General features: G+C 42.9%; 1 protein-coding gene across 1 annotated transcript; it reads right to left on the reverse strand.

Moving 5' to 3' along the window:
• Positions 1-26532, reverse strand: klhl5 (kelch-like family member 5). The gene is made up of 13 exons (XM_061089471.1): positions 25937-26532; positions 21633-21821; positions 16295-16431; positions 15686-15882; positions 13597-13809; positions 9495-9681; positions 8745-8969; positions 7425-7500; positions 6863-6949; positions 5032-5106; positions 4583-4720; positions 4260-4431; positions 1-2433 (listed from the first exon to the last, which is right to left on the reverse strand). Exons 1-13 carry the CDS (start codon positions 26530-26532, stop codon positions 2371-2373), a joined length of 2355 nt encoding a protein of 784 aa, XP_060945454.1. The 3' UTR covers positions 1-2370.
• Between the last annotated feature and the right edge of the window lie 325 nt (positions 26533-26857).

Genomic DNA, 26857 nt, shown 5'->3' on the forward strand with positions numbered 1-26857 from the left:
TTAAATCACATATTGACTTTAATGTATAAAAGACAGACAACAGCATATTACAGAAGCTTATAATGTACATACATAATTTATATAGTAAAAGAGGAGCTGAAATCTTCTGGTACAAAAAGTGGACGAGCAGCTGCACCATTAATCACCAACCCTCCTTTTATCACATCTTCATCTGAATTCATGGTACAAAATACACACACAGTAACACGTGGCATATTTAGTGTGCACCATATAATATACAGCATAGTTCAATAAGACTACATACAGATTGTACATTTATTTATATACATAATATACTTGAATATTTACCATAATTTGGAATGTCTGTCCTTATTTTTTACTCGTGACAACATCGACACAGTGGAGGTGACACACTTCTGCTGTGATCTTGAGAGAGTTACTCTCCAAATAAACAGCGGGCGGCTCTGAGGGGGAAGAAAATAAAAATAATGCAGCAGTGCATTAGGCTTGAATACACATCAGCTCAACTGTGGGGAATTTGCCAGTCTGCCCATCTCTGCTTTTTAGATGTCATGCTGGCAAATTTGTGAGGCTTTTCAATCTTCACTGACTCCTGGGGCGCTTGGCTCTCAGCTGCATGTGTGTGTGTGTGTGTTTGTGCGAGTGCGTGTGTTTGTAAAGTGCATTCAGGGGGCTACATTAGCTCTAGATCTGTCAGCTCAGACAGGATGCCTGCTTTGCCTCTCAGTGTCAGGAGTTGGCTTTCTGAACACTAGACAGACACACAGACGACACACAATCACATGTTCAGCGTGAAGCTGCAGCCAGAGCCTTCATGTTCGTCACATTTCAGGCTATTTAAGTTTTACCCACAAAAATGAACACACAAGCTTGTTTCACGAGACTGACATTCGGCTCGTGTCTCATGCTCTGTCTGTCAAATCTAATAAAGCTTTGATCTCAACATCAAACAAAACATTGGCACTGGCTGAATCAACCTTATTAAATTCATGCTCTCGTTATATCGTCTGTTGTTCATTTTGCCCGAGTATCCAGCTCTGCTCTAAACCGTAGCAGTGTGTGTATGTGCTCGTGTGTGTGTGTGGTGATGAAATGGTAGACCGGGGATGAACAGAAAGCAGCAGGGAATTGAAGATATTGAGAGGGGAAGGGGGAAGATTCTCATTTGAGATAAAAATATACTCCTTTCAATCTCTGAACACCCAAACACGTGCCTGCACACAAACACACACACACACACACACACACACAGAAACATCTACGGTGGATAAAAAGTAGGCGGCTGGCAGACAGAGAAGATCAACTGACCCTGTATAAAACCAGGTCTGTAAATAGCTGACCCTGTCCTCTGCAGGAAATTGAAAACTAAATTTCCATACAGGGATCAACAAGGGGCCACAGTGTTATGACTGTTATTATCACTCAAGACTATAAACCTGGTGACAGAGTTCACTGCACCTCAATTATGATAGATTTGAATGACATCATTTAAAAAGACAAAATATAAAGAACAAAGCGAGACAATTTGCCAGTGCAGCTTGTAAAAGAGATACGCTAAATTGCATATCAGACGATACTGTATGCTTCTGATGCAAGCTGAGGCAACACAGAAGACACACACTCAGAACTATTACATACAGCATGATGATGGGCTTTAGACTTAAAAAAAAAAGGCCCAGAGTTGCTTACAGTACAGTTGTTCATAAGGTTGTGCTGATTATGTCAAAAGTCTTTCTTTTATCTGTCAGCGAGCGAGATAGGCAGAGGAACAGGAGGAGAGCACTTGCCAACTGCAGCATAAAAATAATAGGGAATATGTTAAAATAGCATCAATACACACTATCAGATATTGTTAGGAAAACTGAGAGCAAAAAGTGATGAGGCATCTCAGCCGTCTTGACAATCTCTCTCTGTCTCGCTCACCTTTCTGTCAGCAGAAATAGAAGCTGAAAGCAAGCATGTAAGGTTTGCCTGCGTGTGTCTGTGTCCCGTCTTGTCTACAAGAACAAAAAAATAGGCGAGAAAAAAAAGCCGTGAGACAGCTGTTCTGCCATGCTCAGATAAACACTGCAGATTCCTCTTCATCGAACGTATCGGTGGCAGTTCACTTTAGTGGCAGAAGTTATCAGGATGTTCAACTGCGGAAACTTTACACGAAATCCCACACGACTCAACCCTGAACCTTCCCCGACACATTCAGGACATTTAAATGAAAGATTGAGTACAATGTGACTCCGCCTACAAGTAACACCTACACCCGTGTAGAAGAGTTCGATAATGAGCTTCTAGTTTTCTTCAGTAGGCAGATGCATCTCTTGGTTCAAGTGTCAGTGAGGAGGGTCTTTGAGCCGCATCAGGATCAGTCCCAGAGACGTCCACTGTCGGTGTTTATGTTTTCAGTCTGACGGCGACCACGCACGCTCCCGCCCTGCCCAGACACAGGGAGGCCACCTGAGAGGAAACATGTAAAACACAGGATTCTCAGTCAAAGCTGGACGACAACAGGTAACACTACGTTTGTCTAAAGCTGAGAGTAATGTTTCCTGGTGTGCTGAAGGTTTACAACCGGGGTTAGAACATTTCAGGTAAATATTTGTGTTTATGACATCTTTACCTCGGCCAAGGGGGCTATGTTTTAACCCCTGTCTGTTTGTTTGACAGCAGGATTATGCAGAAAAATTACTAAACAGATTCCAACAAAGCTTTGCAGGAGGATGGGACATGGGCCAAAGGAGAACCCATTCGATTTTGGCACAGAGTCGGACTAAAAGGCAGATACAGATTTTATTTTACATTATCACAGATTTCCCAAAGAATAATTCCTGAATCTTGATAAAAAAAGTCAGGCATTTTGCAGGGACTGATATCTATGAATGTGTTTAATTTGTTGCAGCTTAAAGGCATTTAAGGAGACTGTTAGGCCTTAGTAGAGGTATGTGCTCTACTGAGTACTATACTAGTTTTAAAAGTATTGGATAGTGGATAGATCAGTATTTATCTTATCGCTCATCTTGACTCAGAAAACAAAGTCATTTAATTTCCAGTAGTTTGGATTAATGTGCTTTTCTCAGGTCTCCCCCCCAAAAAAACACTTCAGTGAGACTTGCACTCATTCAGAAACCTGTTGCTGGAGTAAAATACCAAGAAAAGTGAACACATCACACCAGCGTCTCTTCACTGTCCCCCAATGCATCAGAAAATGTTAAAGTACTGCTGCTTGTCTGTAAATCCTTCGGTGGTTATGGACTGAAATGTATATATGATACTGTATGATCCCTTGTACGGTTCCCTGAGTGCAAAGTAAACATGGAGCAACACTTCCCCAAAATTTAAATATCCATCTGGCATTGTAATGTTTGTCTTTTTTCGTTTTATTACATTGAGAAATGTGCCCAATAATTAAACAGGGTTTGTCTTGCCTCAGTTTGGGAAAAACAATACTGTTATCCCTGCTTTGCTATTCTGTTAATCACCTCAGATGTAATTTGGGGATTGGGAACCATTGGTCTGTAAGGTTTAATTTATAGCACTATAATTAAATCAACAACACTGAGTATTCCCTCCACTAACTTCAAGCAAAATGTGATTCGGGGAGTAAGAAAATATGTTTTTGTTCTGAGTGAAGCGCTTGTTTGTTTAGTGTTTTTCTTTTTTTTTAGGCTACTGCTTCTACAGGCCAAACTGCCATTCACATAACGTGATGCGATGACAGGACAACACAAGCTGGTTTTAGTGTCTGACAATGATCATAGGCCACATTTAATGGTTTGTCCTCTTTGCATGTCTGACCATTCTCTGTTTTCTGTATCTGCCTACATATGCTCCCATCTTGTTCTCAGCATCTATCTATCTATCTATGGTGTGTTTTTCTAAAATGGGAGATTTCCAGTGACTGTGGCTGGAAATCCTCTGAGGCTATACAGGAGATAAACTGAAGTGTGATAGACTGTAGCTGAATGAGATTGTTCCAGTTTGAAACAGACGTCTCTATCTCCTGCTGCTGCAGGGACAAGAACAACATTAGCATGAGGAAAGCAGACCTTTACAATATGATAAGTTACCTGGGAGGGAAGCCGTAACTGTGTATTTATTTAATTTGTATTGGTGTACCTCATGATTCATTACTTGTTTTTACAAACTATAGTCAATGTGTCTATATATAGTGCATATACAAGCTCATACATATATAAATCTGCTATGTATGTGTGTACTTCTCTAGATATATACATGGTGCGTGTGCATGTGCGTGTTTTACCAATGCTTTCATGTGTGTATACCTGTGTCCACTCATTTGTCTGGGGGTCGTAGGCTTCTACAGTATTGAGGTACACCTGACCATCATAACCGCCCACAGCATAGAGCCGGTCGCCAAGGAGACAAACACCAACTGCATCTCTGCTGATGCTCATGGGGGCGACTGCCGTCCACACGTCTGTCTGAGGGTCGTACCTGCACACACACGCGCACACAACACACGCATCATATACACAAATATTTACATGGGTTCGCACAACAAACTTATTTATTACATCAAATACATTCAATTTCTTCTTCTTCTTCTTGGCTGACAACAGCAGGAAACAGTAACCAGTGGACTCACCGCTCCACACAGTCGCTTAACCGAGACGCCAGGGACGAGGCAGGAGCGTCGTGACCTCCGATGGCGTACAGGAAGCCATGCCATGTGGCCACACCCACGCCTCCACGTCTTTTAGCCATAGGAGCACAACTGTTCCACCTGGGGAAGAAAAAAAAAAAGGAGGAGAATATCACATAAACTGAAGAAAAAAGACAAATTCGCCAACTTAAACTCTTCAAAAATTTGCTTTGTTTTCTTTTGAAGGGAGATAATTGGCCAGGGACTAATAAGAACAACCTCTCAGCCGCTCAAGTGGAAACTATAACTATACTGAACAGAAGTTGTTTGAATGGGGATTGTTCTGGCATCCCTCTCAGGAGCTGTCTCCTCCGATCTGTCGGTAACTAAAGCGAGAGATAAAGCAGGAGACATCAATTAATTCTGGTCAGATGAAGTCCCTGGTCTCTGACCTGTTGGTGTGGGGGTCGAAACACTCCACTGAGCGCAGGCACGATGAGCCGTCCCGACCTCCTACCGCATACAACCTGAGGAAGACAGGAAGATGGTGCTACCTCAGTGGACACACACACACACAAGAAAACGCCTCCATCACAAAACACGACACACATTTCTGGACTCTGGAAGTCCCTTTTCAATTAAGTGACACTTAAACAGATGGTACATGGGTGTGTTTGTGTATTCATGCCAACACTCATGGGGCCTCACAACCCCAAGCAGTCACTCACACTTTGTACGTGTGTGCGTGTGTCTTTGTGTGTGTGTGTGTGTGTACATGCATCCATGGACTTGCTTGACTGCATCAGAGCCAGTCAAGCAACTAATGAGCTCCATCAGGCAAACCCAGAGAATACACAACACATAAATGCACACCCACAAACACCCGCAGCCACGCGCACACACGACTGCTGGGCACGGATAACACAAACCAGTTGTTTCCATATTAATTAGCATCTACAAAGCCTCTCTCTCTAGTGTCTCTCTGAGGCACGAAAATAAGAAGGACAACGGTGCAATGCTGCAATTTTAATAAGCTCCTGTCTGCTGCTGGAGAATTCTGGGGCAAATGAGGAGATTCAAGCCCCGAACTTATCAAACCAGACCATTAAAACTCTCAGTTGGCGGTTTATTAGAAACACCTAGTTAAAAGTGATCCAGTACAACAGTCCTGCAATAAATCCTCCCTACGTGGAGGTTATAAAGTTCAGCTTTTTTATTGACGAGTTGATTTGCCTGAATGATAATTTTGGAGGATGCAGTTTGTGGCACTGCTGTTAAACTGCTCTGCAGTATACTGAGAGGTGTCTCTGTTATTTAGCATAACTTACAAAGCTTATTACAAATAAGATGAACATAACAATGTAAACAACTGCCTGTTTAACACAACACAGCTTTGACCTATACTACTACTCTACCAGGGTTGGGCAATAAAACAATATCAATAATTATCCCAATGTAATTTCATCAATAGCAATATAGCAAAGCTTCAATATAAATTGATATATTGCTTATGCAGGAGCAGGAGGTAAAACACATTATTGATTAACCTCAGATTTGTAACATGTTTTGCTGTTTTTAAACAAAAAATAAATGACATTGTGACATTTTTCAACTTAACAGAATTTGTCACCATATAGCCCAACCCTATGCTTTACTAGACTGCATACTTTAGCTAGGTGTACGTAATAAACTGTCCACTGAGTGTGTGTGCTTAGTTGTACGTGTGTTAAGACTTGCCTGCTGCCTCTAAAGGTAAGAGTTAGAATTAGGTTAAGATTAGGTTAGATGCAGCTGTGTATGTGTGTATTCGTGTGTGTGTCTTGTGTGTCTGCTCTCCTAATAGTGTGTGTGTGTGTGTGTGTGTGTGTGTGTGTATTCGTGTGTGTGTATGTGTGTATTCGTGTGTGTGTGTGTGTGTGTGTGAGTCGGAGGGAGAGAGACTTTGTTTTCGTTTACTGTGTAATATGACAGAGCACAATCCTCGAAATGAGTGGACAGTATAAAGCTCTGACCTCAGATTTTAAGAGCCCACAGAATTTTTTCTGACAGAGAAAAAAATATAATGAACCTAATAGCAGACCTAAAATCAGTCATAACATTACATTACCTTCATTTAGCAGATGAATTTGTCCAGAGAGTCTCACAACAAATGGATTCAGCATGAACAGGAACAAGAGGTGATGAAAAACTTTGGGGGCATGCTTAGAGCTGCAGGCCATGCACTTATATTTAATATTTACCTTTGATTTAGTGTAGATTTAAAGGATTTGTGTGCTCACTTACTTGCCATTGAGTACAGCTACTCCCACAGTGCTTCTGGGTGTAGCCATACTTGCAACAAAGCTCCACTGCCGAGCCTGGGGATCCCACCTGGTACAAAGACGGTAAACAGTCTTAAATATTATGGAGTAGAACTTCAACACACCTGTTTCATCTATTAGTAAATTGACTGATAATTGATTTAGTCTTCAGGGTAAATTAATCGTTATGTTAAATGTGAATCTTATTCCAGCTTCTCAATCTTGAATATTACAAACTTTTTATGTAAATCTTGTCTGTTGGTTGGAAAAAAATACATTTTTAAGATGTTACGTTGGACTGGGTCAAAACATTTACACAATTGTATGACATTATATAAACCGATTAAATAATTTAGAAAACCATTTACAGATTATTCAATAGGATAAAGGTGTATTATGGATCACGATTACTACAGATTCACGACAAGTGGTGAAACACAGTGATAAGTGCAGTTATGACATTATATATTTGCAGCTGCACCTTTCGGCAGCAGCATCTCTTCCTAAAAACAGTGTTTCTTCAGCTGTGTGAAATAACCCCTCACCTTTCCACTGTGCTGAGGTAGCTCCAGCCGTCATGTCCTCCTACTGCGTACATGGGGCCTTCCAGGACGGCTACACCTGCAGTGCACAACCACGTGAGCATGATTAACTCATGGCAGCTTACCAAAACAATATCGGCTGGGACATATTCAGGACAATGGGTGTGAGATTTGATTGCGCGTGCGGCCATACCCGCGGCAATAAGTGTACCAAGTTAACAGCATGTTGACACCTCCATACTCAGAGGATTTATCAGCCCAAACACCTGTGCTGCCAGATGTGTGTTTGATGCCTGCATCCCTTCACACAAACACACATGCCCACACTTATATAAAAGGATGGGACACCAGCACAGCACGCCTAAGTGAATCTTGTAATTAGAATAGTAGGTTTGCACAATGAGTAGGGAGACTGTCCTTCATGTACACAGGTTAACTCCACTCTGCTGAAGTGTCCTTGAGCATGACCCTGAATCAATCTGCTATAGAGGAGTTCTTGGGCTGAAACTGACCTCTGACCTCTCAAACTCAATTAACTGTGTATTTTCTCTCAAATTGGATGTGCATTGTATGATGCCAGGATTAGAATTTAAAAAACTTTAATCCATCCTCTTACAAAAAGCTGATTAAGAGCCAGGATCCACACTCAAGATTAAAGTGGCTTGGGAGAAAAAACAATTAGAAAACCTACCAACACCCCCCTGTTTGAAATGGACTAATATTTCTCATTCCTTTTCAATATTTGCATTTATCAGTTTTCTGTTGTTAGTAAACTACCAGGGTTAATCCAATGGCAATTTGCACACCTCACACAACTGACACACCTCCTGGTCCTACCTAATGACGTACCTTTGCCTCCTGATAGAGAAACAGGAGAAACAAAGACTGGATCTGCCAAGTATCAGAGACATTTATTTATCCATTCAGGTGCATTTTGTGCTTTCATAAAAACCAAACCACACGTTTGTATGTGATGAAGAAGCTTGCCAATCGTGTTCTGAACTCCAACTCCATCTATCTGTCTCCTACTGGACAAACTGCAGCATGTCTAAATCCTACAATCAGCTATGATTCATAACAAAGGGTAAGGGGTATATCAGCCAACCATTCATACGAGTGGAAGCCTATTTTAACCATATTTTTCAGCCCCTAACATCTGTCTCCTGTCTTCCATTTGAAGGCTACCAGCTGGAATTCCGTCCTACGTCAAGTCGCATGAATTTATTTCCTCCAGCCCAATCAGCAGGGATGGAAACATGATACAAGGGTGGACACGCTATTGTCCGTATGTAAATCACATTTGTGTTCCAATAAGCTGCTCACCTAAGCCATGCCTGTGTGTGGACATGGGAGGCATGACGCTCCACGTTTTGCTGTGCGGGTTGTAACACTCCACAGTGTTAAGGGTCTTAAGTCCATCTCGGCCGCCCACGACGTAGAGACGGCCGTCCAGAACAGCGACACCAAACTGTAGACGCCGTCCACTCATTGTGGCCACCTGCCTCCAGCTGTCCTGACGCAGACAGTACTGCTCAATGCTGGTAGCACCTGGAAAACACACAAAAAAAAGAAAATGAAGGGGGATTATTCTGCTCTCTAATTTGATTTAACTGTGTGGTAATTCTCGAGGCTGCAGTGTGAGTCCCTGTTTAATGTTGAAGTCACATCTCATCAGAACATCAAAACCTTCGGGAAGGGAGGATTTACTGCAGAGCTATTGGATTAGACTATTAGATTTTGCCTGTTCTACCCACAAACTGTATATGAAGATGGACGACAGCTCCCCATAAGTGAAGCCAGCTGAGGTATAGGTCATAAACCCTGCCTCATCTATGTTAGTGGATGGGACAAGGACTAATTTAAAAATACAGTATGCAGTTCTTGTCATACTGTGATATCTGCTCTTCTGCTCGTATTTCAGTCAACTTTGGTTGAAAAGTCAAAATTGATAGCTGAGACTGACAAAGCCCATGATGTCACAGCTATCACTTCCTCGGTATTGCACTGGTTGCACCTTATAAACTGAATATGTAGTGTACTGTCTAGTAGTGTGTGGATTTGTGCCTGTTCTACCTTTTGTGGCGTCCATGCCACCCACAGCGAACATGGCTCCTACGGTGGCCTTGCGAGGTCGGGTACGAGGACTCTGAAGCAGGGGCCGGTGCTGCGGCAAGAGGTGATACTTCATCCCCTCCATCAGCAGCCGCTGGCACTCCACACTGTCCCGCAGCAGAGGGTTGGACTCAAGGTCTGCCAAGAACTGCACACAAACAAAAAAAACTCCCACATGAACACACAGGGACACGTGACAACTTCTGTCAACGAGCAGCTGAAACAAATGCTGGGAGAATGTGTGTACTGTGGGTGAGGGCCAGTGTGGGTTACGATGTTGTCACTGATTGTCGATTGTGGAGGTCTGAGGGTCGACACAGAGCTGTTCTCTCATTGATTCAGAGATTAAATCAGACCAGGAGCCGTTAGTGTGCACACACAGACCCACACACACACATACACAAAGAGCATGCACAGACTGATCATCTGACACACTAGAGGACTAATCTGTCCTGAACATCTCATCAGTTTTTAGTCCATACCCTCTAAACTCATCTATGAACACACTCACTGGCATGCACGCACACATATACACGCACACATATACACGCACACACACGCACACACACGCACGCACCACAGAGCCAGGGGCTGCAGCAGGAGGCGATTCAATCCTTCCACAGGAAATCAGTGACTGTGAGAGAGGCAGCGCAGCGAGAAGCAAGTTTTCCCAGAAGGCAAGAAGACTAGAAATGTACCATTTACATTTAGATAGGTGTGTATTTGTGTGTGTTTGCATACTTGTGCGTGTGTGTTAGTCATTAGATGGACAGCAGCAGAGGTTCCAGGGAAGCCTGATTTTTTACAATCAAAATCATTTCAACTTTCCAGAATGGGCACAAATGGCTGTTAAGTTATTTTTACACTCTCAGTTTTCCCCTGTGCTGTGGCCCATAATTCCCAAAACCACAAAAAAAAAAGAAAAAAAAAAGGAAAATAGAAAAACTCGGGCCGACTTCATTCAACTCGGTCACTGAATGTAAAATCACTTTTCCCAGCCAGACGTGGAGAGAGTGAAGCAAGCATGTTAAATGGATAAGCAGCTTACACGCCAGGGTGAACCCACACTTCTATTCCATGTATAATCACAGAGGCACAAATTAGGGTGAACCCTATTGCGGCATTCATTTGTGTATATGTGAGATAAACAAGGACCACGGTTGAGAGGCGTTTGTCCTCTTCTGTGATATTGACCCATCAAGCTGTGAAAGATTGAATATGGAGGGCGTCTCCTGCAGCCGTCCCACCTTTTCCTCTTTTTCAGAAAATTGTGCTGCCCTCTCAGTTTCATTTCACACTTCACAGAAGAGATGGGTTCTTCGTCCAGTTACAACACAATCACTTCCATACACATAAAACCATAACCTGACCACCCCCCTCTCTCATTTTTATCTTACATATATCACTTGCCCTTTGTCTCAACTTTGAATGCATAGCCAGGCTTTACATCCTCCACTACACACAAGGACCACAACAGTAGAGCACACAATATCGGTCATTTAATCAAGAACTTGGGCAGCACGGTGCAGCGGTGGTTACCACGGTCACCTCTGAGGCAGGAAGCTCTCTGGGCTCTGGGTTCTTTCTCTGCTGAGTTTGTATGTTCACCCTGTGTCTGTGTGGCTTTTGTGTGGGTACTCTGGTTTCCTCCCACAGTCCAAAGGAATGCAGTTTAGGTTCATCTAAAAGTTGTGCGTCTGTGTGAATGTTTGTGTCTGTATGTTGGCCCTGCAATACACAGGCAACCAGGGAGATGGATTCTCGGACAATCCTCTGAAAGATCTGCAAATATTTTGATAATCAACTGGATGGATTGACAGTCACAATCCCCAGAGGATGAATCCTAATGACTGTGATTCCACCATGAGGTTGACATTTTGGGTTTTATTCTTGGATTGGAGTGCTATGAAATTTGGCAAAGACATTCATGGTACTCAGAGAATAAATCCTTGGGATCCCTGCGCCCTGATTCGTTTAGCATCGCTGTCAGTTTTTAATTGTGTCCAATACTTTGGTTTCTGAATAAAAACTTGTTCTAATTAGCTGTGTTTAGTGTAATTGTAGGCATGTAAGCATTTCACCCACTCGCATCACTGAGCATTAGCATCCTAGCATGGCATTTTGTTCAAATTTGTTCTTCTGGAAACACAATGTGTATTTAAGTTTTTAATCGTTTTTTCATCAGTCTATGAAAAAAACGTACAATCTTACTTCTGCTTTTTGTGCGTGTGTGTGTCATGAGGTTGATGAAGAAACCAACACACACTTAGATTCTTTTTCATGCTTGTCAGAAAGCCTCCTCTCGCTTTTACGCACAGCGTGAGAAATGTGAAAGGGGAAGCACACATTTCCTCTTGAGCGTTCCTGTTTCATTCTTTATTCAATCTGAAAAAACTGCCTGAACATGGGCCGTTATCCCCATATTGAAGCGATTATTGTGTTGAGCCACCGCCCATCCGCCCATGATGCTCAGCTTTTCACTCAGTTTGGTCATTGTGACTAACTACAAACACATTGGATGTGATCAGAAGATATGTTTTAACTAACTCTGCCCTTTCTGCACTGTATATACAATATATCTGTTTGGTTCACATTGATTTACGGTCACAGATGCTGAGAAGATTGTGTGTGTGAGACAGTGGTAATAGGGAGCAGGGATTAAAGGTATTAATCTGATGAATTGACATCCACTTGATGAGTAAAGCGCATGGTGGCCTAGAAAGACGACTGACTAATTGGTTGATGAAAATTGATTGGTTGTCTGTGTGAGGTTTAGACGTCATTTCACAGCTCCTGAGGTCGCTGGATGTTGATTAATTTGTCCGTTAAGCTTGGTGCTGGTGGTGATACATTGTTAAAGGCTGAATCAACCCTCAGCTCTGTGTCTTCTATTTTTGCTCCCTCTCCTCTGTCGCTAACAGCCCAGCTGTGGTTCTCTGCCATCCATCTTCTCCCTGGTTACATGTTGCAGCTACTTTGCAATTTCAGCTGACTGGGGCAAAGCCGTATATATGAAGTGTTCATGCTGTGTACCACACAAGTGCACAAACAGGGAGATGTATAGATGCAGGCAGAGAGGATGTAGAGAGGAGGGGAAGGCCACAAGGGGAGTTTTATCTCTGCACTTTCTTTATATATAGGGAGGGAAATGACTCATGAGGGAGATGAAGAGAACAGATAATTTAGCTGCAGTTAAGAGGGATATCACACTTAATTAAGGTTCAAAAACGTGTGTGTATGTCTGTGTGTGTGCGTCTGTCTGTTTCCAATGCCTTAGGCAGTAACTGAGGTTCTGCCTAGCATATAAACTTCTCTGCATCACATTTCCAGCCAGAGACACTGCTACACTTGGTAGTTAGAGAGAGAAGTGTAGAAGTACATGTGTGCACACACAATCAGATACACACGCAGACAAAACAAGCACACACCTGACAGAATAATGGCTGTGATCTACAGTTAGCGTAATGACTATAGTCCCTGCAATTTCCTAAAGAGGTTCATGGTAGAGAGTGAGAGACGGATTGGAGCCAGAAAGAGGAAAAGAAGAAAGTTTGACCGTGGAAAACAAGGAACCGATCATTATGAGGAAATCTAAAACAAACTCTCACGTCCTGCTGTGACTGATGTGAAAACATGAACAACTATGAAAACACTCAACAGTAGTCAGAGGTTCGCCATCAATATAAAACTCAGATATAGTGCCTCAGTATCTTTGAAAAGTGTTTGAACCAAATTAAGCGCAAAACTATGCTGAGAAAATGTTTTATTGGTCCTGATATAAGACCAGTGTGTTCATGCCTGTAAATAATGAGTCCTTCAGAATTATTCAGACTTTAAAGTGATTTGGTTAGTCCAGATTAAACTGGATTTTCTGAAGTCTGGCATAACACATTCTGCTGCCACAGAAAAAAGAAATTCATGACGAGTGACAATGGTCCAAGTGTTTAGAATTCTTGTCCTATTCTCTTGTGAGATTAACACAGTGAGGCACCAGAGAAATGTAATCTGATTATTAGATAATTATTAAATAAAAAAGTACGTTATAGCTCTTGGCAGCTCTCACCTGTGGCTGCAGCAGCGGCAGGCGGATGTGCGCAAGCAGCATCGGTAGGTGAGGTTGCCGAGTGGTGCAGTCATGACCGACCCACGTTAGCAAAGACGTTACCACAGTTTCCTCATCAGGCACGTTGATGTCATCAGAAGTGAGCAGCCTCTCCATCTCGTCCATTGGGAGCAGCAGGAACTCCTGGCCTCCCACCACCTCTAAAAAGTGATCCTATAGGGCGGAGAGATAGTAAAACAACAGATGAAATCAATGCAAGAGTAGAGAGGAAAAGACAAATTAGTTTCTAAAGAGTAACAATCGATGAATAATTTATTGCAGAAGAGAGAGGAGAATTGAGAAGTGGGGAAATAAATCCGAAGGTTTTGCCAGGAGACGGAGATCAAGGGTTGGGAGGAGGTGGTGACATATGAAAGGAAATGAGGGCTTGAGAAAGGTCAGACAAAGATGAATGAGGAAGCCGGAGGAAAAGGGTGAGAGAGTAGGGCTGAAACTTACAATCATTTTCATTACCACTTTGACCGCGGAGGTTGTTTTTATGTGCGTTTGTTCGTCTTATTGTGCGTTAGTTAACATGATGGTGCAAAAATAACTGGAAAGATTTCCAAAAATCTTGGAAGGATATTGTATGGGTCAGGAGAACAAACCCGCTGAATTTGGGTGCAGATGTAGATCAGTGGGCAGATCCAGGAATCTTTTTATATATAATTTAGACAGGGTATTTTTCAGCTTTTTATTTTTGGTTTCTCAGAGAATAATTCATGGATCTTGATGAAAAAAATCAGGAATGTTTAGGGGAGTGATAATAAAAGTATTTGCAGATCTGAAGAAATATCCAGATCTAGTGAATTTAAATGTGGTTTTATAAGGGCACCGTTGGGACTTGGCATAACTATGCACTTTCTGAGCTCCCTGCTAGTTGATTGAAGTTAAATATTATTTTAGAAAATGTATCAATTAATTGTTTGGTCGTTAGTGTCAGAATATATATATAGCAGATGTCCATCACCCTTAAAAATAAGAAGCTGGATCCAGAGAATGTAATTTTTGGTGGAAAATGTCTTGAATGATAAATAAGGACCATAATGACAGTTGCAGTTACATTTTCTATCAATTAGCTAATTGTTAGAGATCTATTAGTGACTGAACTTGAATATAAATCAGAAGTAAAAAAACTAAACTAATTAATATATACGTTTAAAGGTAGAGGCAAGAAAAAAAACACTGCTTCAGCACATATTAATTGTGTGTAATTGTGTGGACAGTGACAATAAGGAAGGCAATGATAATTGAAATAATGGTTGTTAGTGTTATACTGTGACTAATAAGTTTGTCATAGTTATTATAGTTGTTTTTTCTTATTTCTGCTTTTTTAATGTTGAGGGAAGTTTTACTTGTGGGAATTATAAAAGGGGAGAAAGAAAATGTAAATGTGACCTGGTTCCCACATAAATAGGCTGCACTGCTCTCTACCAAGTCACGCTATTGTGTAGCTCCGTAATAATCCTTTGAGTTTTTCCTGAGTGTGGAAATAAATGTGTGTAAATTCATTACTGACACAGTCAAACCCAGATAAAGCCACCTTTACGACATAATTACCTCAGATTAAAGTTTAAGAATAATCCACTTAGAGAGAAAGAAAGAGAGGAACAGTGACATTGACGGAGGCAGACGCACAGAGGGAGGCTGTTTGAAGAGAACGGCACATAAAAATATAGGAGAGAGAGCAAGAAAAAGAATAATCAAGTCGATGAAGGAGCTATTTCACTGTCACCATAGCAACCCGCTGCTGAAAACAGCCATTGCGGCGGTAATGGTGTGTGGCGCTTTGTGAAAGAGGAACCAATTTGTTACTCAAAATAACATCAAGGTTGGAAGCTGACCAAAAAATCTGAGAGGGGGAAGCTTAACCGAGGTGGAGAAGGATAGTCGTGAAAGGAAAATGGGACAGAGAAGCTGAACAATGTTTTAAATACATTAAATAACATCGGCTGTCCACCTGAATCTACATCATTATTTGATCATGTTTCATTCATGTGGCGACTCTATAGGCGCAGGAGCTAGAGATGTAAAGCAGCCGTGTACATACCATAGTGTAGGCGTGAGCAGCCCTCTGCAGGTCGTTACAGCCCTGAGCGTCAGCGTAGGAGCGAATGCCCAGACAGTTGGAGGGGTGGAGCTGCTTCATGAGGAAGGAGCAGCAGGCCTGAACCACAGAGGACAACTGCAGCAGGCAAGAGGCTGACAGCAGAGATTCGATGGTGTCCTCCCTCAACTCAAGACGCCCTGAGCAACAGACAGAGGGAAGGGATGAAGTAGACAGATAACGTACAGAAAGGCACCCAGAGATGCCAAGATGTCTTATCTTGGCAGTTTAAAGACATTGAAAAAGAATATCCTGGATCCAGCCTAATCAATAGTTGCATAGTTCAACAATAGTACTTTTACTAACTTACTTACTAACTATAGGGATGTTCGGACAGTGCATACCTCTGCCAAAGTCTAACACCATTTCTTAATGGAAAAATTGCTAGATCCGCCCATTTATCCAAATCCGCTCCAAAATCGTATGGGTTCTTCCTCCAAAAAATTTCAGGGAAACATGTCTTTTTTGAGTAATTCTGCTAAATAACAAACAAATGTGGATGAAAACAAAACCTCCTTGGCGGTGGTAATAATGCAGTACATGGGTGCGTACCTGTGTATGCATACTGCACTAAGACCCACAACGCATCAGGGTCTACTCCCTCCATCTTCACCTCTTCCTGCTTGGCCTCCAGCAAATCACTGGTGAACATGGCCGCAAAGTAGTCGGATACAGATGAGAGGATGAGTCTGTGGGAGGAGAGAGTGTCAGGCATTAGTCAGGATGGACAGCTGTAATGGAGGAACAGAGGACTCTGACCTTGCTGGCAAGACGAGTGTGGGAAGACGGTCAGACAACATCCTGAATCAGCCCGTTTGTCTGCGGATTTTAAAGCTTCAGAAACCAGCTGCACCTCCTTAAATGTGAATGACTGAGTGCAGTAGTGCATGTCCTGAATACACTTCTTCACCTCTTTACAACGGCCTTTTTCTCCCAGTTCCAATGTGGTTGTTTGAATTGTTCAAATGTGGTCAGAGTAACTGACACTCGGTCAATGTAATGTGTGAAAGTCTACTGATAGATGACTGATGGTCCCAACAAGCATGTGTTTTCTACTATGACCAAACATGTGCAAGAGAGGGAAATCGGAACTACACACATGGATTGGGTGCACATTTAATAGAGCAGACGTATGAGGTAGGATCATAGACTGTATATAAAGACAGAGGAAACATCTCCACTTCCTCCCACTATCCAGAAATGGAAGGCAAAAATCTCAGATTCAAATGCTGCCATGTTGGACTGAAGACACTGTTTGGAGTCAGAGTCTGCACAGAAGCAATCTGGGCATGGAGCTATGGTGTCAAAGCCCGGCCAATACACAAACTCGACCAATCATGAGTCAGTCTCAGCTGTCAATCATGACGCCTCACCCACCTTTAATTGATAGTATCAGATAAGTAATTAAAACAAGATTTTTTTCAGGGTGGAAAAAAAGAACATGAACATACATCAGTGAGATAACTACCTAAAATTACAGAAACCATCTTTGAGGAAAATCTGTTGCATTTGGACTTTTCAGTTTGACCCAAATCTCATCCACTAACATGGAGGAGGCAGAGGTTTATGACCTATACTTCAGCCAGCCACCAGCGGGCAAACAATACCCAAACTATAAGGAGGTGTGCATTAACCGTGACAGATAATGTCTCATCACATATGTGTGAGGTTTTCAGAACACTAAACGGAAGGTGTCTCCACTGACTCGCACAAGAAGCAAAGACTTTCATGTTTTACAGGGATTCTCTATCATTGCCTCTGACAGATTTAGACTTAAGCTCCTTTACATTACTGTGACGAAAACTTCACACGTCAGTCTCTTGTCTGAATAAGCATTGTCATCCCTCATTTTTAACCTGGCAATATCTCCGTAAAACTTTCAGCACAGCACAAGTTTGAATTAATTCTGTCAGATTAACATAAAGGCAACTCGAGGGCAAGGCAAAACATTGCAGGGAGAGAGGTGCACATCTTGTTACATTAGGGCCTTCCACATCAATTCTCCATATAGTTATAGGAGGGCCAACGACAGTACAGAGTAAATAGACTGTCATTATTACAGCTCATAAAATCCTACATGTACTGTACAGCAGACAGGAATAAAATGGCTCATTACTGCAAGTAATATTTCACTTCTGGCTCTTCTTAGAATCCCTCATATTTGGACCCTCTATCTATGCTCTATATTCCTCTCTGAAGAGATGTAGAGGTAGGAGGGAGAACAAATCTGTGCAAACAAAAGCTTTGCATGTGCCTAAGGCCTCTCCAGATGTTTGTACACACTGAGCATCGCACTAAGAGTTAGAGCCTCAGACGTTTAACTGCAATTTTCCTTGGTTGTTCGATCCCTTGTTCCTCAAGTCCACATGACAATGTTTACTTAGACACTTAACCCCTAAATATGAATGGATGAATGTGTGCTTGAAAAAGCGTTGCATATATATGAAAGCGTGCGTAAATGTGACTTGTACTGTAAAGCACTTTGAGTTGTTAGTAAGACTTGAAAAGCGTTATATAAATAGTCCATTTGCTATTAAAGGGTTTTCGAAATTATATAAATTTAGATGTTGGTAGATGGCATATGGGACACACAGATGCCATAAGGCCCTGTGGCTTGTTTTCCACATATATAAATAACACATCCCCATTTACAAGCTACGACTGCAATCAAAGCTTATTTTCATTATTAATTAATCTGCCAAAACTGACTTCCTACAGTCAAAAGACATGAATTCAGATTGCTAGATTTATTTGACTAACAGCCCATACATTATATGACATAATAAGATAAGCATTGTATATTACAAAGAAAGTCCTCTTGTTAAAACAGACATCTGATATTGAAATAGCTGCAGATGATTTTTGCAGCATCTTAACACCCTTATATTCCTTGCCATATTTGCCAAAGAAAGAAGAATGAAAAGAAAAACTAATAACAAAAGGCAAAGCTGCTCAAAGGTCAATACTGTAATTTCACTTTTGCTGTGTGTCAAGTCTCTGTCTCGTTATTACATCCTCTAACTCTCTAGAGATGTTTTTACCCTGACTGTCCGCTGTTCAAGGGCTTTTACTAATCTGTACCTCTCCCTGCCTTTAGTTACACATGGCTTGTTATGTTGAGATATTACAGTCTTCATATCCCCACGTTATTCACTGAAATGTTCCCTCGAAAAATATTTAATTTTTAAAAGACACAACCACAGCCAAATCAAGTCCTGGCAAGCATGTACAAAAAAACTGAAATGCCAATCCCTGCTGTCAGATGGGAGATCTCTGCAATTTGCATGTGTCAGTCGCAGCAGCTGAGCTCGTGGAGGAGAAACAGAAAAGAAAGAGAGGAACATGTTTGATGTAAGGTCATGAAAAGAGTTGTGAGAAAAAGATAGATGGCGAAATGAAGAGAAAGCCGGATGAAGGACACAGAAGTATTATCTATAAGGTCACTTGGAAGAAGGCATTTACTTAATTTTCCCCCCACAACATTCCATTACCCTTTCATGTCACCATGAAGTTCATCACACACGCACGCACACACACACATACACATACACACAAATATCAAGGTATTAAAGTACCAGAACGTAACTGTTAAATAATTCACATGCAGCATTTTTTCTTCCTTGCTCTTGGAAATGTCTTGGTAAATGAGATGGTGACTGAGGGATGTCTCTTTCATCCTCCACATGATTCACTATTTTTCAAGTTGTGAGATAAATGCAGATTATAAGAAAAAAATTGATCACAATAAATCTCACATTAAAGCTCTGTTTGATGCTCATAATCACTCTTTTTATTTTTTCCCATATTGATGCATTCTTAAATCGTACTGATTTACAGTTTTCACTGTTTGCATGTCCTTTGTTGACTTCATGGTCAGCAGACTTGTGTGTGTGTGTATTGTGCGCACACACTGAATATGTATGAGCTATTTGCTTGTGTATAATCTCATTACTGAGTGTGACACTAGGACCTTGACAGATAGCCTAAAGCGCAGATGAGCAGTGCGTATGCATGTGCATGTGTGTGTTTTAGAGACAGAGATGTCAAAGACGTGTAGCTGTGAGCGAGTCAAAGAGCATAGAGTAGTGGGTTATTTATTTTACACACAACATAAATGCAGCGTGGTGAAGACAGAGACATGGCAGGCGGTGTGTCACACTGTAGTGGAGAGTAAGATAACACAGAGAAGACAAAATGCCGGAGTGATGACAACAGGAAACAGATGAGTTAGACTCAGGAAAGGAGGGAAACTGAACACTGTATCTGTTTGAGTGTGGATGTGCTGCCTGGTAGAGATACAGAAGTGGAAAAACCGATAGAGGAAAAACAAGTGGAGGGTGGTAGGAAAGACTCACTTCATAATTTAGACTTTTCTCCACACCTACTCAGAAATACAGCTATAGGAGTTGCACAGTTTTAGTGATGCTCATTGAGAGGCTGCAACATTCCAATCAGTCGATCTATCAGCGGTCTGTCCACCTCTTTGGTACAGACTGAAACATCTCAACATGTAATGGGTGGACTACCAGAGCGTGAATCTAATGGGTTCGGTAATCCCCACCACCAGTAGCAGGTCAAATTCACAGACAAACAAAACATCCGGTGCAACTGCAGTTCTGTGTTTGTTCTCTCCAGCCCTCAGTCGGGAGTAATGAGACCATTCTGGTTTGGTGGGTCACCACACGATTCCCCCAAGCACTCGAAAACTTACTTGGACAAGTAGTACAAAGTAAAGATCTTTCTTCCTCGAGAGAAAGGATGGAGACTAACTGATTGGTACACTAATGTTAAAGCGTCTAAGGCACCCTGTGGGAATGTCTCTAATGCAGTGGAAGCATATATTGATCCATAATAATGGTACACAAGACTTTCTTCATCAATATTAGCTAAAATCATGAAAGGTAGCATTGTCCAGATGGGGGTACAACATTTTATATTTTAAGGTTATGTATTTGAAGGGGTACAGCACCAGAGACAAAAAACGGTGCTATACATTTTTAACTCACATATAGAGCCTGAGTTTTGCTATTTGCAACAAACTCCACAAGAAATAAGGAGCTATACAAAGCCCCGGTGTTCAGCACGTACGCTACATTTGTTTGTGTACATGTAAGATGGAGAGAGGGAGAGTAAGGGGGTGTATGTTTTGTTCCCAGAAAAGCTCCTTTATCCTACACATACAAGAAATCAATGGCAAACAAAACAAACACTATCAACCAAAGATGTCTTCACACTTCCACCCTCTTGCTGGCACGCACATACGCATGCACACACACACACACACACACACACACACAGCTTCAGACACCAACACACTCTTTCACATACACCATTAGGATTCTTCTAGAGCAGGGTCTTTTGTTTGTCACCATCTGTGCCTGGAGGACCAAATCAAATGAGGCAGAAGAGGAAGGCGGTGAGAGAAAAGGAGTCTTTCTGCTGGTGGAGGGCCACTCTTCTGTCTCATCCTCGTGCAGATGGACCGTGCTGCTGCACCAGTGGCCACATGCCCAGAGAGCGACAGCCACAGAGCAGGGTAGTGAGAGGCCTATGAGGTGGATGACAGGCACGTGTGTGTGTGTGTGTGTGTGTGTGTGTGTGTGTGTGTTTAAATTTTATGCATGATTCAGAGGCTCATTTTAAAATGTGAGACAGAGTCTACAAAGATAAAAAGGGGACTTTCATGAGCATGAATGTGGTTATGCTACATTTCCAAACAGCATCCTGTGTGTTCGGTGTGTGTGTGTTTGTGTACAGACGTTGAGGTATTTGTGGTACCACATGTGCATGAGTGTACATGTTTGTTAACACTGCGCAGAAGGTTTTATGACACCGGCAGAGAAGAGGAAGTAGCCAAAATATGTAACATTTCACTTCTCTTTGCTCCCACCTGTGTGCGGGTATCCGCCTCTCTCCGGCCACCAGTATGACATCACACAGCTGACGGCTCCTCAGGTAGCCCTCCATCTTGCGGAAGGTGATGTCGGCGTGGGACATGGCGGTGAACATACAGTCCTCTGGAAATGCACACGGCTCCATTGACATGCAGGAGGAGAGTGTGGCGCTGCTGTTGGACGTCCTGTATGCACACAGAGAAACAAAGACAAGGAGACAGAAGCTTAGAGTGCATGTGAAAACACTGATTTTCTTGTGTATAAGACAAAGGGACAGATGTATGGAGAGAGCCACACCAGCTGCTCCATGTCTTCCATGTGTCACCTTCTACTTTGTGCCATTCCCTCACAGGTATTAGCGCTCTTCTTTACTTTGAGCAGGGTTACAGTGTGTCGCCAGGAGCAGACAAAAGCTCCTTAATGGTCCAATTACTAGGAGTAAATGGCCAGATAAATTTAACCCACTTAAAAGAGAAGCTGCCAATTAAATAGCTGTGGGAGCTGAGCCCATAGGATAAGCAGTCATTTACTCTGCTCCCTAATGGCAACCAGTTTCCAAGTATCTACACTGACAACTAGAAACGAAGCAGAGTTTGGGGCTTCAACATTCGTTATCGGCTGGTGAAAGTGTTGAGGCCCAAGGCTGGTATGTCTTACTCTTCCTGTCAAAGCTGATGAGATTTGTGTGTATATAAGCGAGAGGGCTGGTGTGTGTGTGTGTGTGTGTGTGTGTGTGTGTGTGTGTGTGTGTGTGTGTGTGTGTGTGTGTGTGTGTGTGTGAGTGTGTGTGTGTTTTCATCAAAGATAAGCACTGATGTATACCTACCCTGTGAATCATCAGCCATCATGGCTCCCAAACCAGTATTTCATTTATGAGAGCCTGAGTTGTTACTTCCATTTTTAATTTAACGGCAGAAGAGGCAGGGCTGACTCGACAGCACAAAGAGATAAGAACAAGTGATACTCCAAGGAAGATATCCCAGAGCAGCAGAAGAGAAATGGGTTTTTCCATCTTTGGCAATTTGTTATTTTCATACATGTTTGGAATGTGGTTACATAATATTGTTATTCCACTTCTCCATTTACTGTTACTGTCTATGTTTGTCTTCTCTGTATGTGGCATTTACTGCATGTCCTCTGTTATGTTATCACTTTCCAGTTAATGGGTTATCCTTTTGATTTCATCCTTATCTGTTCAATATTATGAATATTTCTATTCAGGATCACATAACTACGTTTAATGTGAAAGGGGTCACTTGGGATCACAAACCAAGAGAGAATTATCATCAGACTATGCTGCTCCGGGAGGCATCTTTCAGATTTTCCCTCCGTCTAAAAGTTTACTGTCAACACTCTCATCAGCATCAAACAGGAGACCGACACAGACAGGCACTACCCCATGACCATTGTGGAGCATTTAGCAGCTTACGAATGAGAAGTTGGTAGAAACCAAATATTGAGCTAAGAGGTAAATGTAGCCACAAACATGATTCCAAAGAACCACATAATGTTGCTCCATGTCTGCTGGGTGCTTAAATAGGGATCTGTTTGTTTGCTAATACCATTTATTGCATGTTGAAAGCGCAATGAAGCAAATCTGTGATTTTGTGCATTGCAAATTAAATTGACTTGAATCTCCGGCCCTATTAATAAAGGTTGTAAGTGCCATGCACCCGAATTGCTTTGTGCTGCTGCTGCTACAACAGGTGTCATGTCTTCTCTGATCCTCTATATCTCTATATTTATCTCCCTTCCACACTTTCATATCTTGAACTAATCTCATCCATCACTCACTTCATTCCAGTTCATCCCTACATCCGTCTTTGCCTCGCTTCTCTCTCCTCCCTGTCCCATTCTTACCCTCCGAGGAGGCTTTTTGGCTGGCTTTCCCGTCCTTGTGTACTTGAGTGTGTGCGCGTGCATGTAGACAAATGGTGTGGCTAAATACAGCCAGAGGAGATGGCTTTGAAGTGGGGGGCACGCTGCCTTCCAGTCCCTTTAATTGAGCCTGGCAGGCACTCAACATTGATCGAGAGGGAGAAAACCAGCGAGACAGGAGAAAGAGAGAGCGAGTCTGGGACGAATCAACACCATGCAGCCAGATTTTTTAAACCCCTGCACCAGGCAAGGACATTCACACAACTGTCATTCAGTGTCTCTCGCCCTGCTTCTCTCGCACATGAACACACACTCCCTTGTAATTGATTATCTGGCCTGATCAGCCTGTAGACTAACAGCTAATGCAAATGAAACTTTGTTCTGTAAACTGATGTATGATGTGATCAACCGCATGTCACTCGTAAGCACATGCTACACCCTCTGTGCCACACATGCAAATGCTTTCGTTTCCCAAACAAAAAGAGAAATGGAAAATGAATGGATGAGATGAAGAAGAGAGAGAGTGAGAGGGAGTGAGAGAGATAGTGAGAGGATTAAAGGGGATAGGAGGGTGAGTTGAGAAAGTAAAAGAGAAAGAAGGAGATGTAGCCATGTTGAGCCTTCAGACACTCTGGGATTCCCTATGCATCCCGTCCTGTGATCCCATTTGGGATTCTGCCACCCGTGCTCTCGGAGTATCATACTGTGCACAGAGGCTCCCAGGGGAGAGGATGAAAAGCATCATGCACAAATAAATCACAAAACTTGCATGCACAGAGCTGCACATACTGCAGACACTAATCTCTGTGTTGGTAATGCAACCATAACATGTGCATGGACATGGCTTTATCCATGCAGATGTGCAATACATACTCAAAATCAGCTCAGGCTCACAACTGAATTTCTTTGTCTATGCTAATGAGGCTGGTGTATGTGTACGTTTGGGTTACAATTAAGCACAAGTCATTTTCTGTGTAAGCACTAAAGCATCAAGCTTTGCATAACAACGGATATTTTTTAAACCATAATTCTCTCCCTGCGTGTTTCTCTCTCACACAGGCAAACATACACAGTAAAAACTAATGTGGTGTAGGATGAAAGAGCTTCCGACATTAATCCATTTAAAAAATACATCTGAATTTTCTCCCACTGAAAGCGGATTTTAAGTGTGAGTGAGTGTGTGTGAGTGTGTGTATTAGCGTGCATGCCCTATGAATCATTTATATTTTCTGATGTGTGTCTTGGGAACACAAAGTAGGATAGGAAGCTTTCAGATGCATCATTATGCTGGGATAGTAAACACACACACACATTCACTCACTCACTCAGTTTTTCTTCCTTATTCCCTTACATCCTCACATTTACTGCTACATCATAATAAAAAGATACATTTTTGAGTCTGTGCAGATGCGCTCAAGGTGTTATGACGCCCTGATTACTTTGTTTTTGCAGTCTCCGTGGCAACCGTTACTTAAATATCCCTTCACACCACTATAGATGGACGGCCACGCCTTTGCAACGCACAAACTCCATCATGCATGTGCCCACAAACGTGCCGAGCATGGCGAAATAATATAAATGTCAAGTGCAGTGTGTAGCTACACTTTTAAGCGCCGCCCTGGAGTCATGTTGTTAATTTGACTCAGAAAATCCCAAATAAAAAAAGGTGTAGCATTTGAGTTTGAGTACTAATTGGTGTGGCCTCACTGGGAGGTTGAGGGGAGAAATCCGTGGACCACATGCCCCCCCAAAGGCACATCTCTATGTTATGACCCTACTGCATGCTGTCTGAACATCCTATTGTTAAGTCTATTCCTCTATTTACTCTAAGTGGTGCAACTATTGGATATTTCCCCTATTGAATATTCTGCACATTCTTTTCTCAAGTAATCTTCTTGTCTATGAAATATTAGAAATAAACAATAAGTCTCCTATAATTTCCTAAAGCCCCACATAATGTATTCAGTTTTCATTTAATCAGATTAACACTCAACGAATGACCAAGATTTTCAGTTTATAAACACATGAGCATCAAAAAATATAGAAGCATCATATAATTGTCTTAGAAAAGCTTTGATCAGAAATGTTTTGACAAACGATCAATCGCTAGTTGTTGATTGATTATCTCAATCGACTAATTAACTCAGTTAAGTAAAACAAGGTAAATGGAAATCAAACATGTTAGCAGAATGATTCTCAACTGGTTTCTGACTATAACTAAAATATAACCAACTAACATCTCAGAAGTTCTCACTTGCACAAAGGCGTGTGTGTGTGTGTGTGTGTGTGTGTGCGTGTGTGTGCGTGTGTGAGAGAGAGAGAGATAAGTATATGCTATGGTTGTGTACAGATTTTACTGGGGAAGTTTTACAAGAAGGAGCCGGACCCTGAGTCTAGCAGCACCGACCCAGTCCATCCCTACCTGCAGGAGCTGGAGTCTGTTTCCGGGTGTTGGCCGGGGTTCTCCTCGGTTCCCCCCGCGGCCACTGCTGCTGCCGCCGCCGCCTCCTCCTCTCCCCCGGCTGGAGCCTCCGGTACGAGCTGGGGCACCGGAGGCTCACCGGGAGGCTCCATGCTCGACACGGGGCGGGAGCGCCGATGAGCCGGCGGGGAGCCCCAGGACAGCGCGGCGGTGGAGCTCCGGCACTCCGGCTGGCTGAGGGAGCGGGGACACGAGCTGCCCGTCGCTCCCACTGCTCCTCCCGGACCCCCGCGACCCCCCGCCGGGTCAGCAAACTTTCTGCTGCTGCCGTTACACAGGTTCGATCCCGCGCTGCCGCTGGCCACCAGCCCGCTGTGAGCCCCGGAGCTGGGGTGGTTCACGCCCGCTGGACTCGGGCTGACTGACGGTCCGTCCCCGGAGCCGCCGCCCGCTCTCCTTCCGGCGAAGTAGTCACCTAGCGGCGGGGAGTGAGGCGGAGGGACCGCGGGGTGGCCGAACCACCTCCATCGGATCCTGAGGATCTGCTTCACATCGAACTCCTTCCGCGAGGAAGAGCCCGAGCCGCTGCTCGACATCCCGGGGCTCGGAGCGAGGAAATGGCGGAGCTCGCTCCTCCGTTCTACCGCACACTGGAGAGTTAGAGCCCCGCTGCTGCACCGTACAGCCGGTACCCGACTGGAGAGAGGGAGCGGAGCAGAGCGGAGTATATGGAGAGAGGGAGGGAGGGAGGGAGGGAGAGATGATGGAGAGAGAGAGGAGAGAGAGAGAGGGGGTGAGGGATGTAGAGAGAGAGAGATGATAGAGAGAGAGGGAGAGATGATGGAGAGGGGGAGGGAGGGATAGATGATGGAGAGAGGGAGAGGGAGGGAGAGAGAGAGAGAAAGGGAGGGGGTGAGGGAT

This window comes from Limanda limanda, chromosome 2, assembly GCF_963576545.1.
Source record: "Limanda limanda chromosome 2, fLimLim1.1, whole genome shotgun sequence".
In the NCBI taxonomy this organism is placed as follows: domain Eukaryota; kingdom Metazoa; phylum Chordata; class Actinopteri; order Pleuronectiformes; family Pleuronectidae; genus Limanda; species Limanda limanda.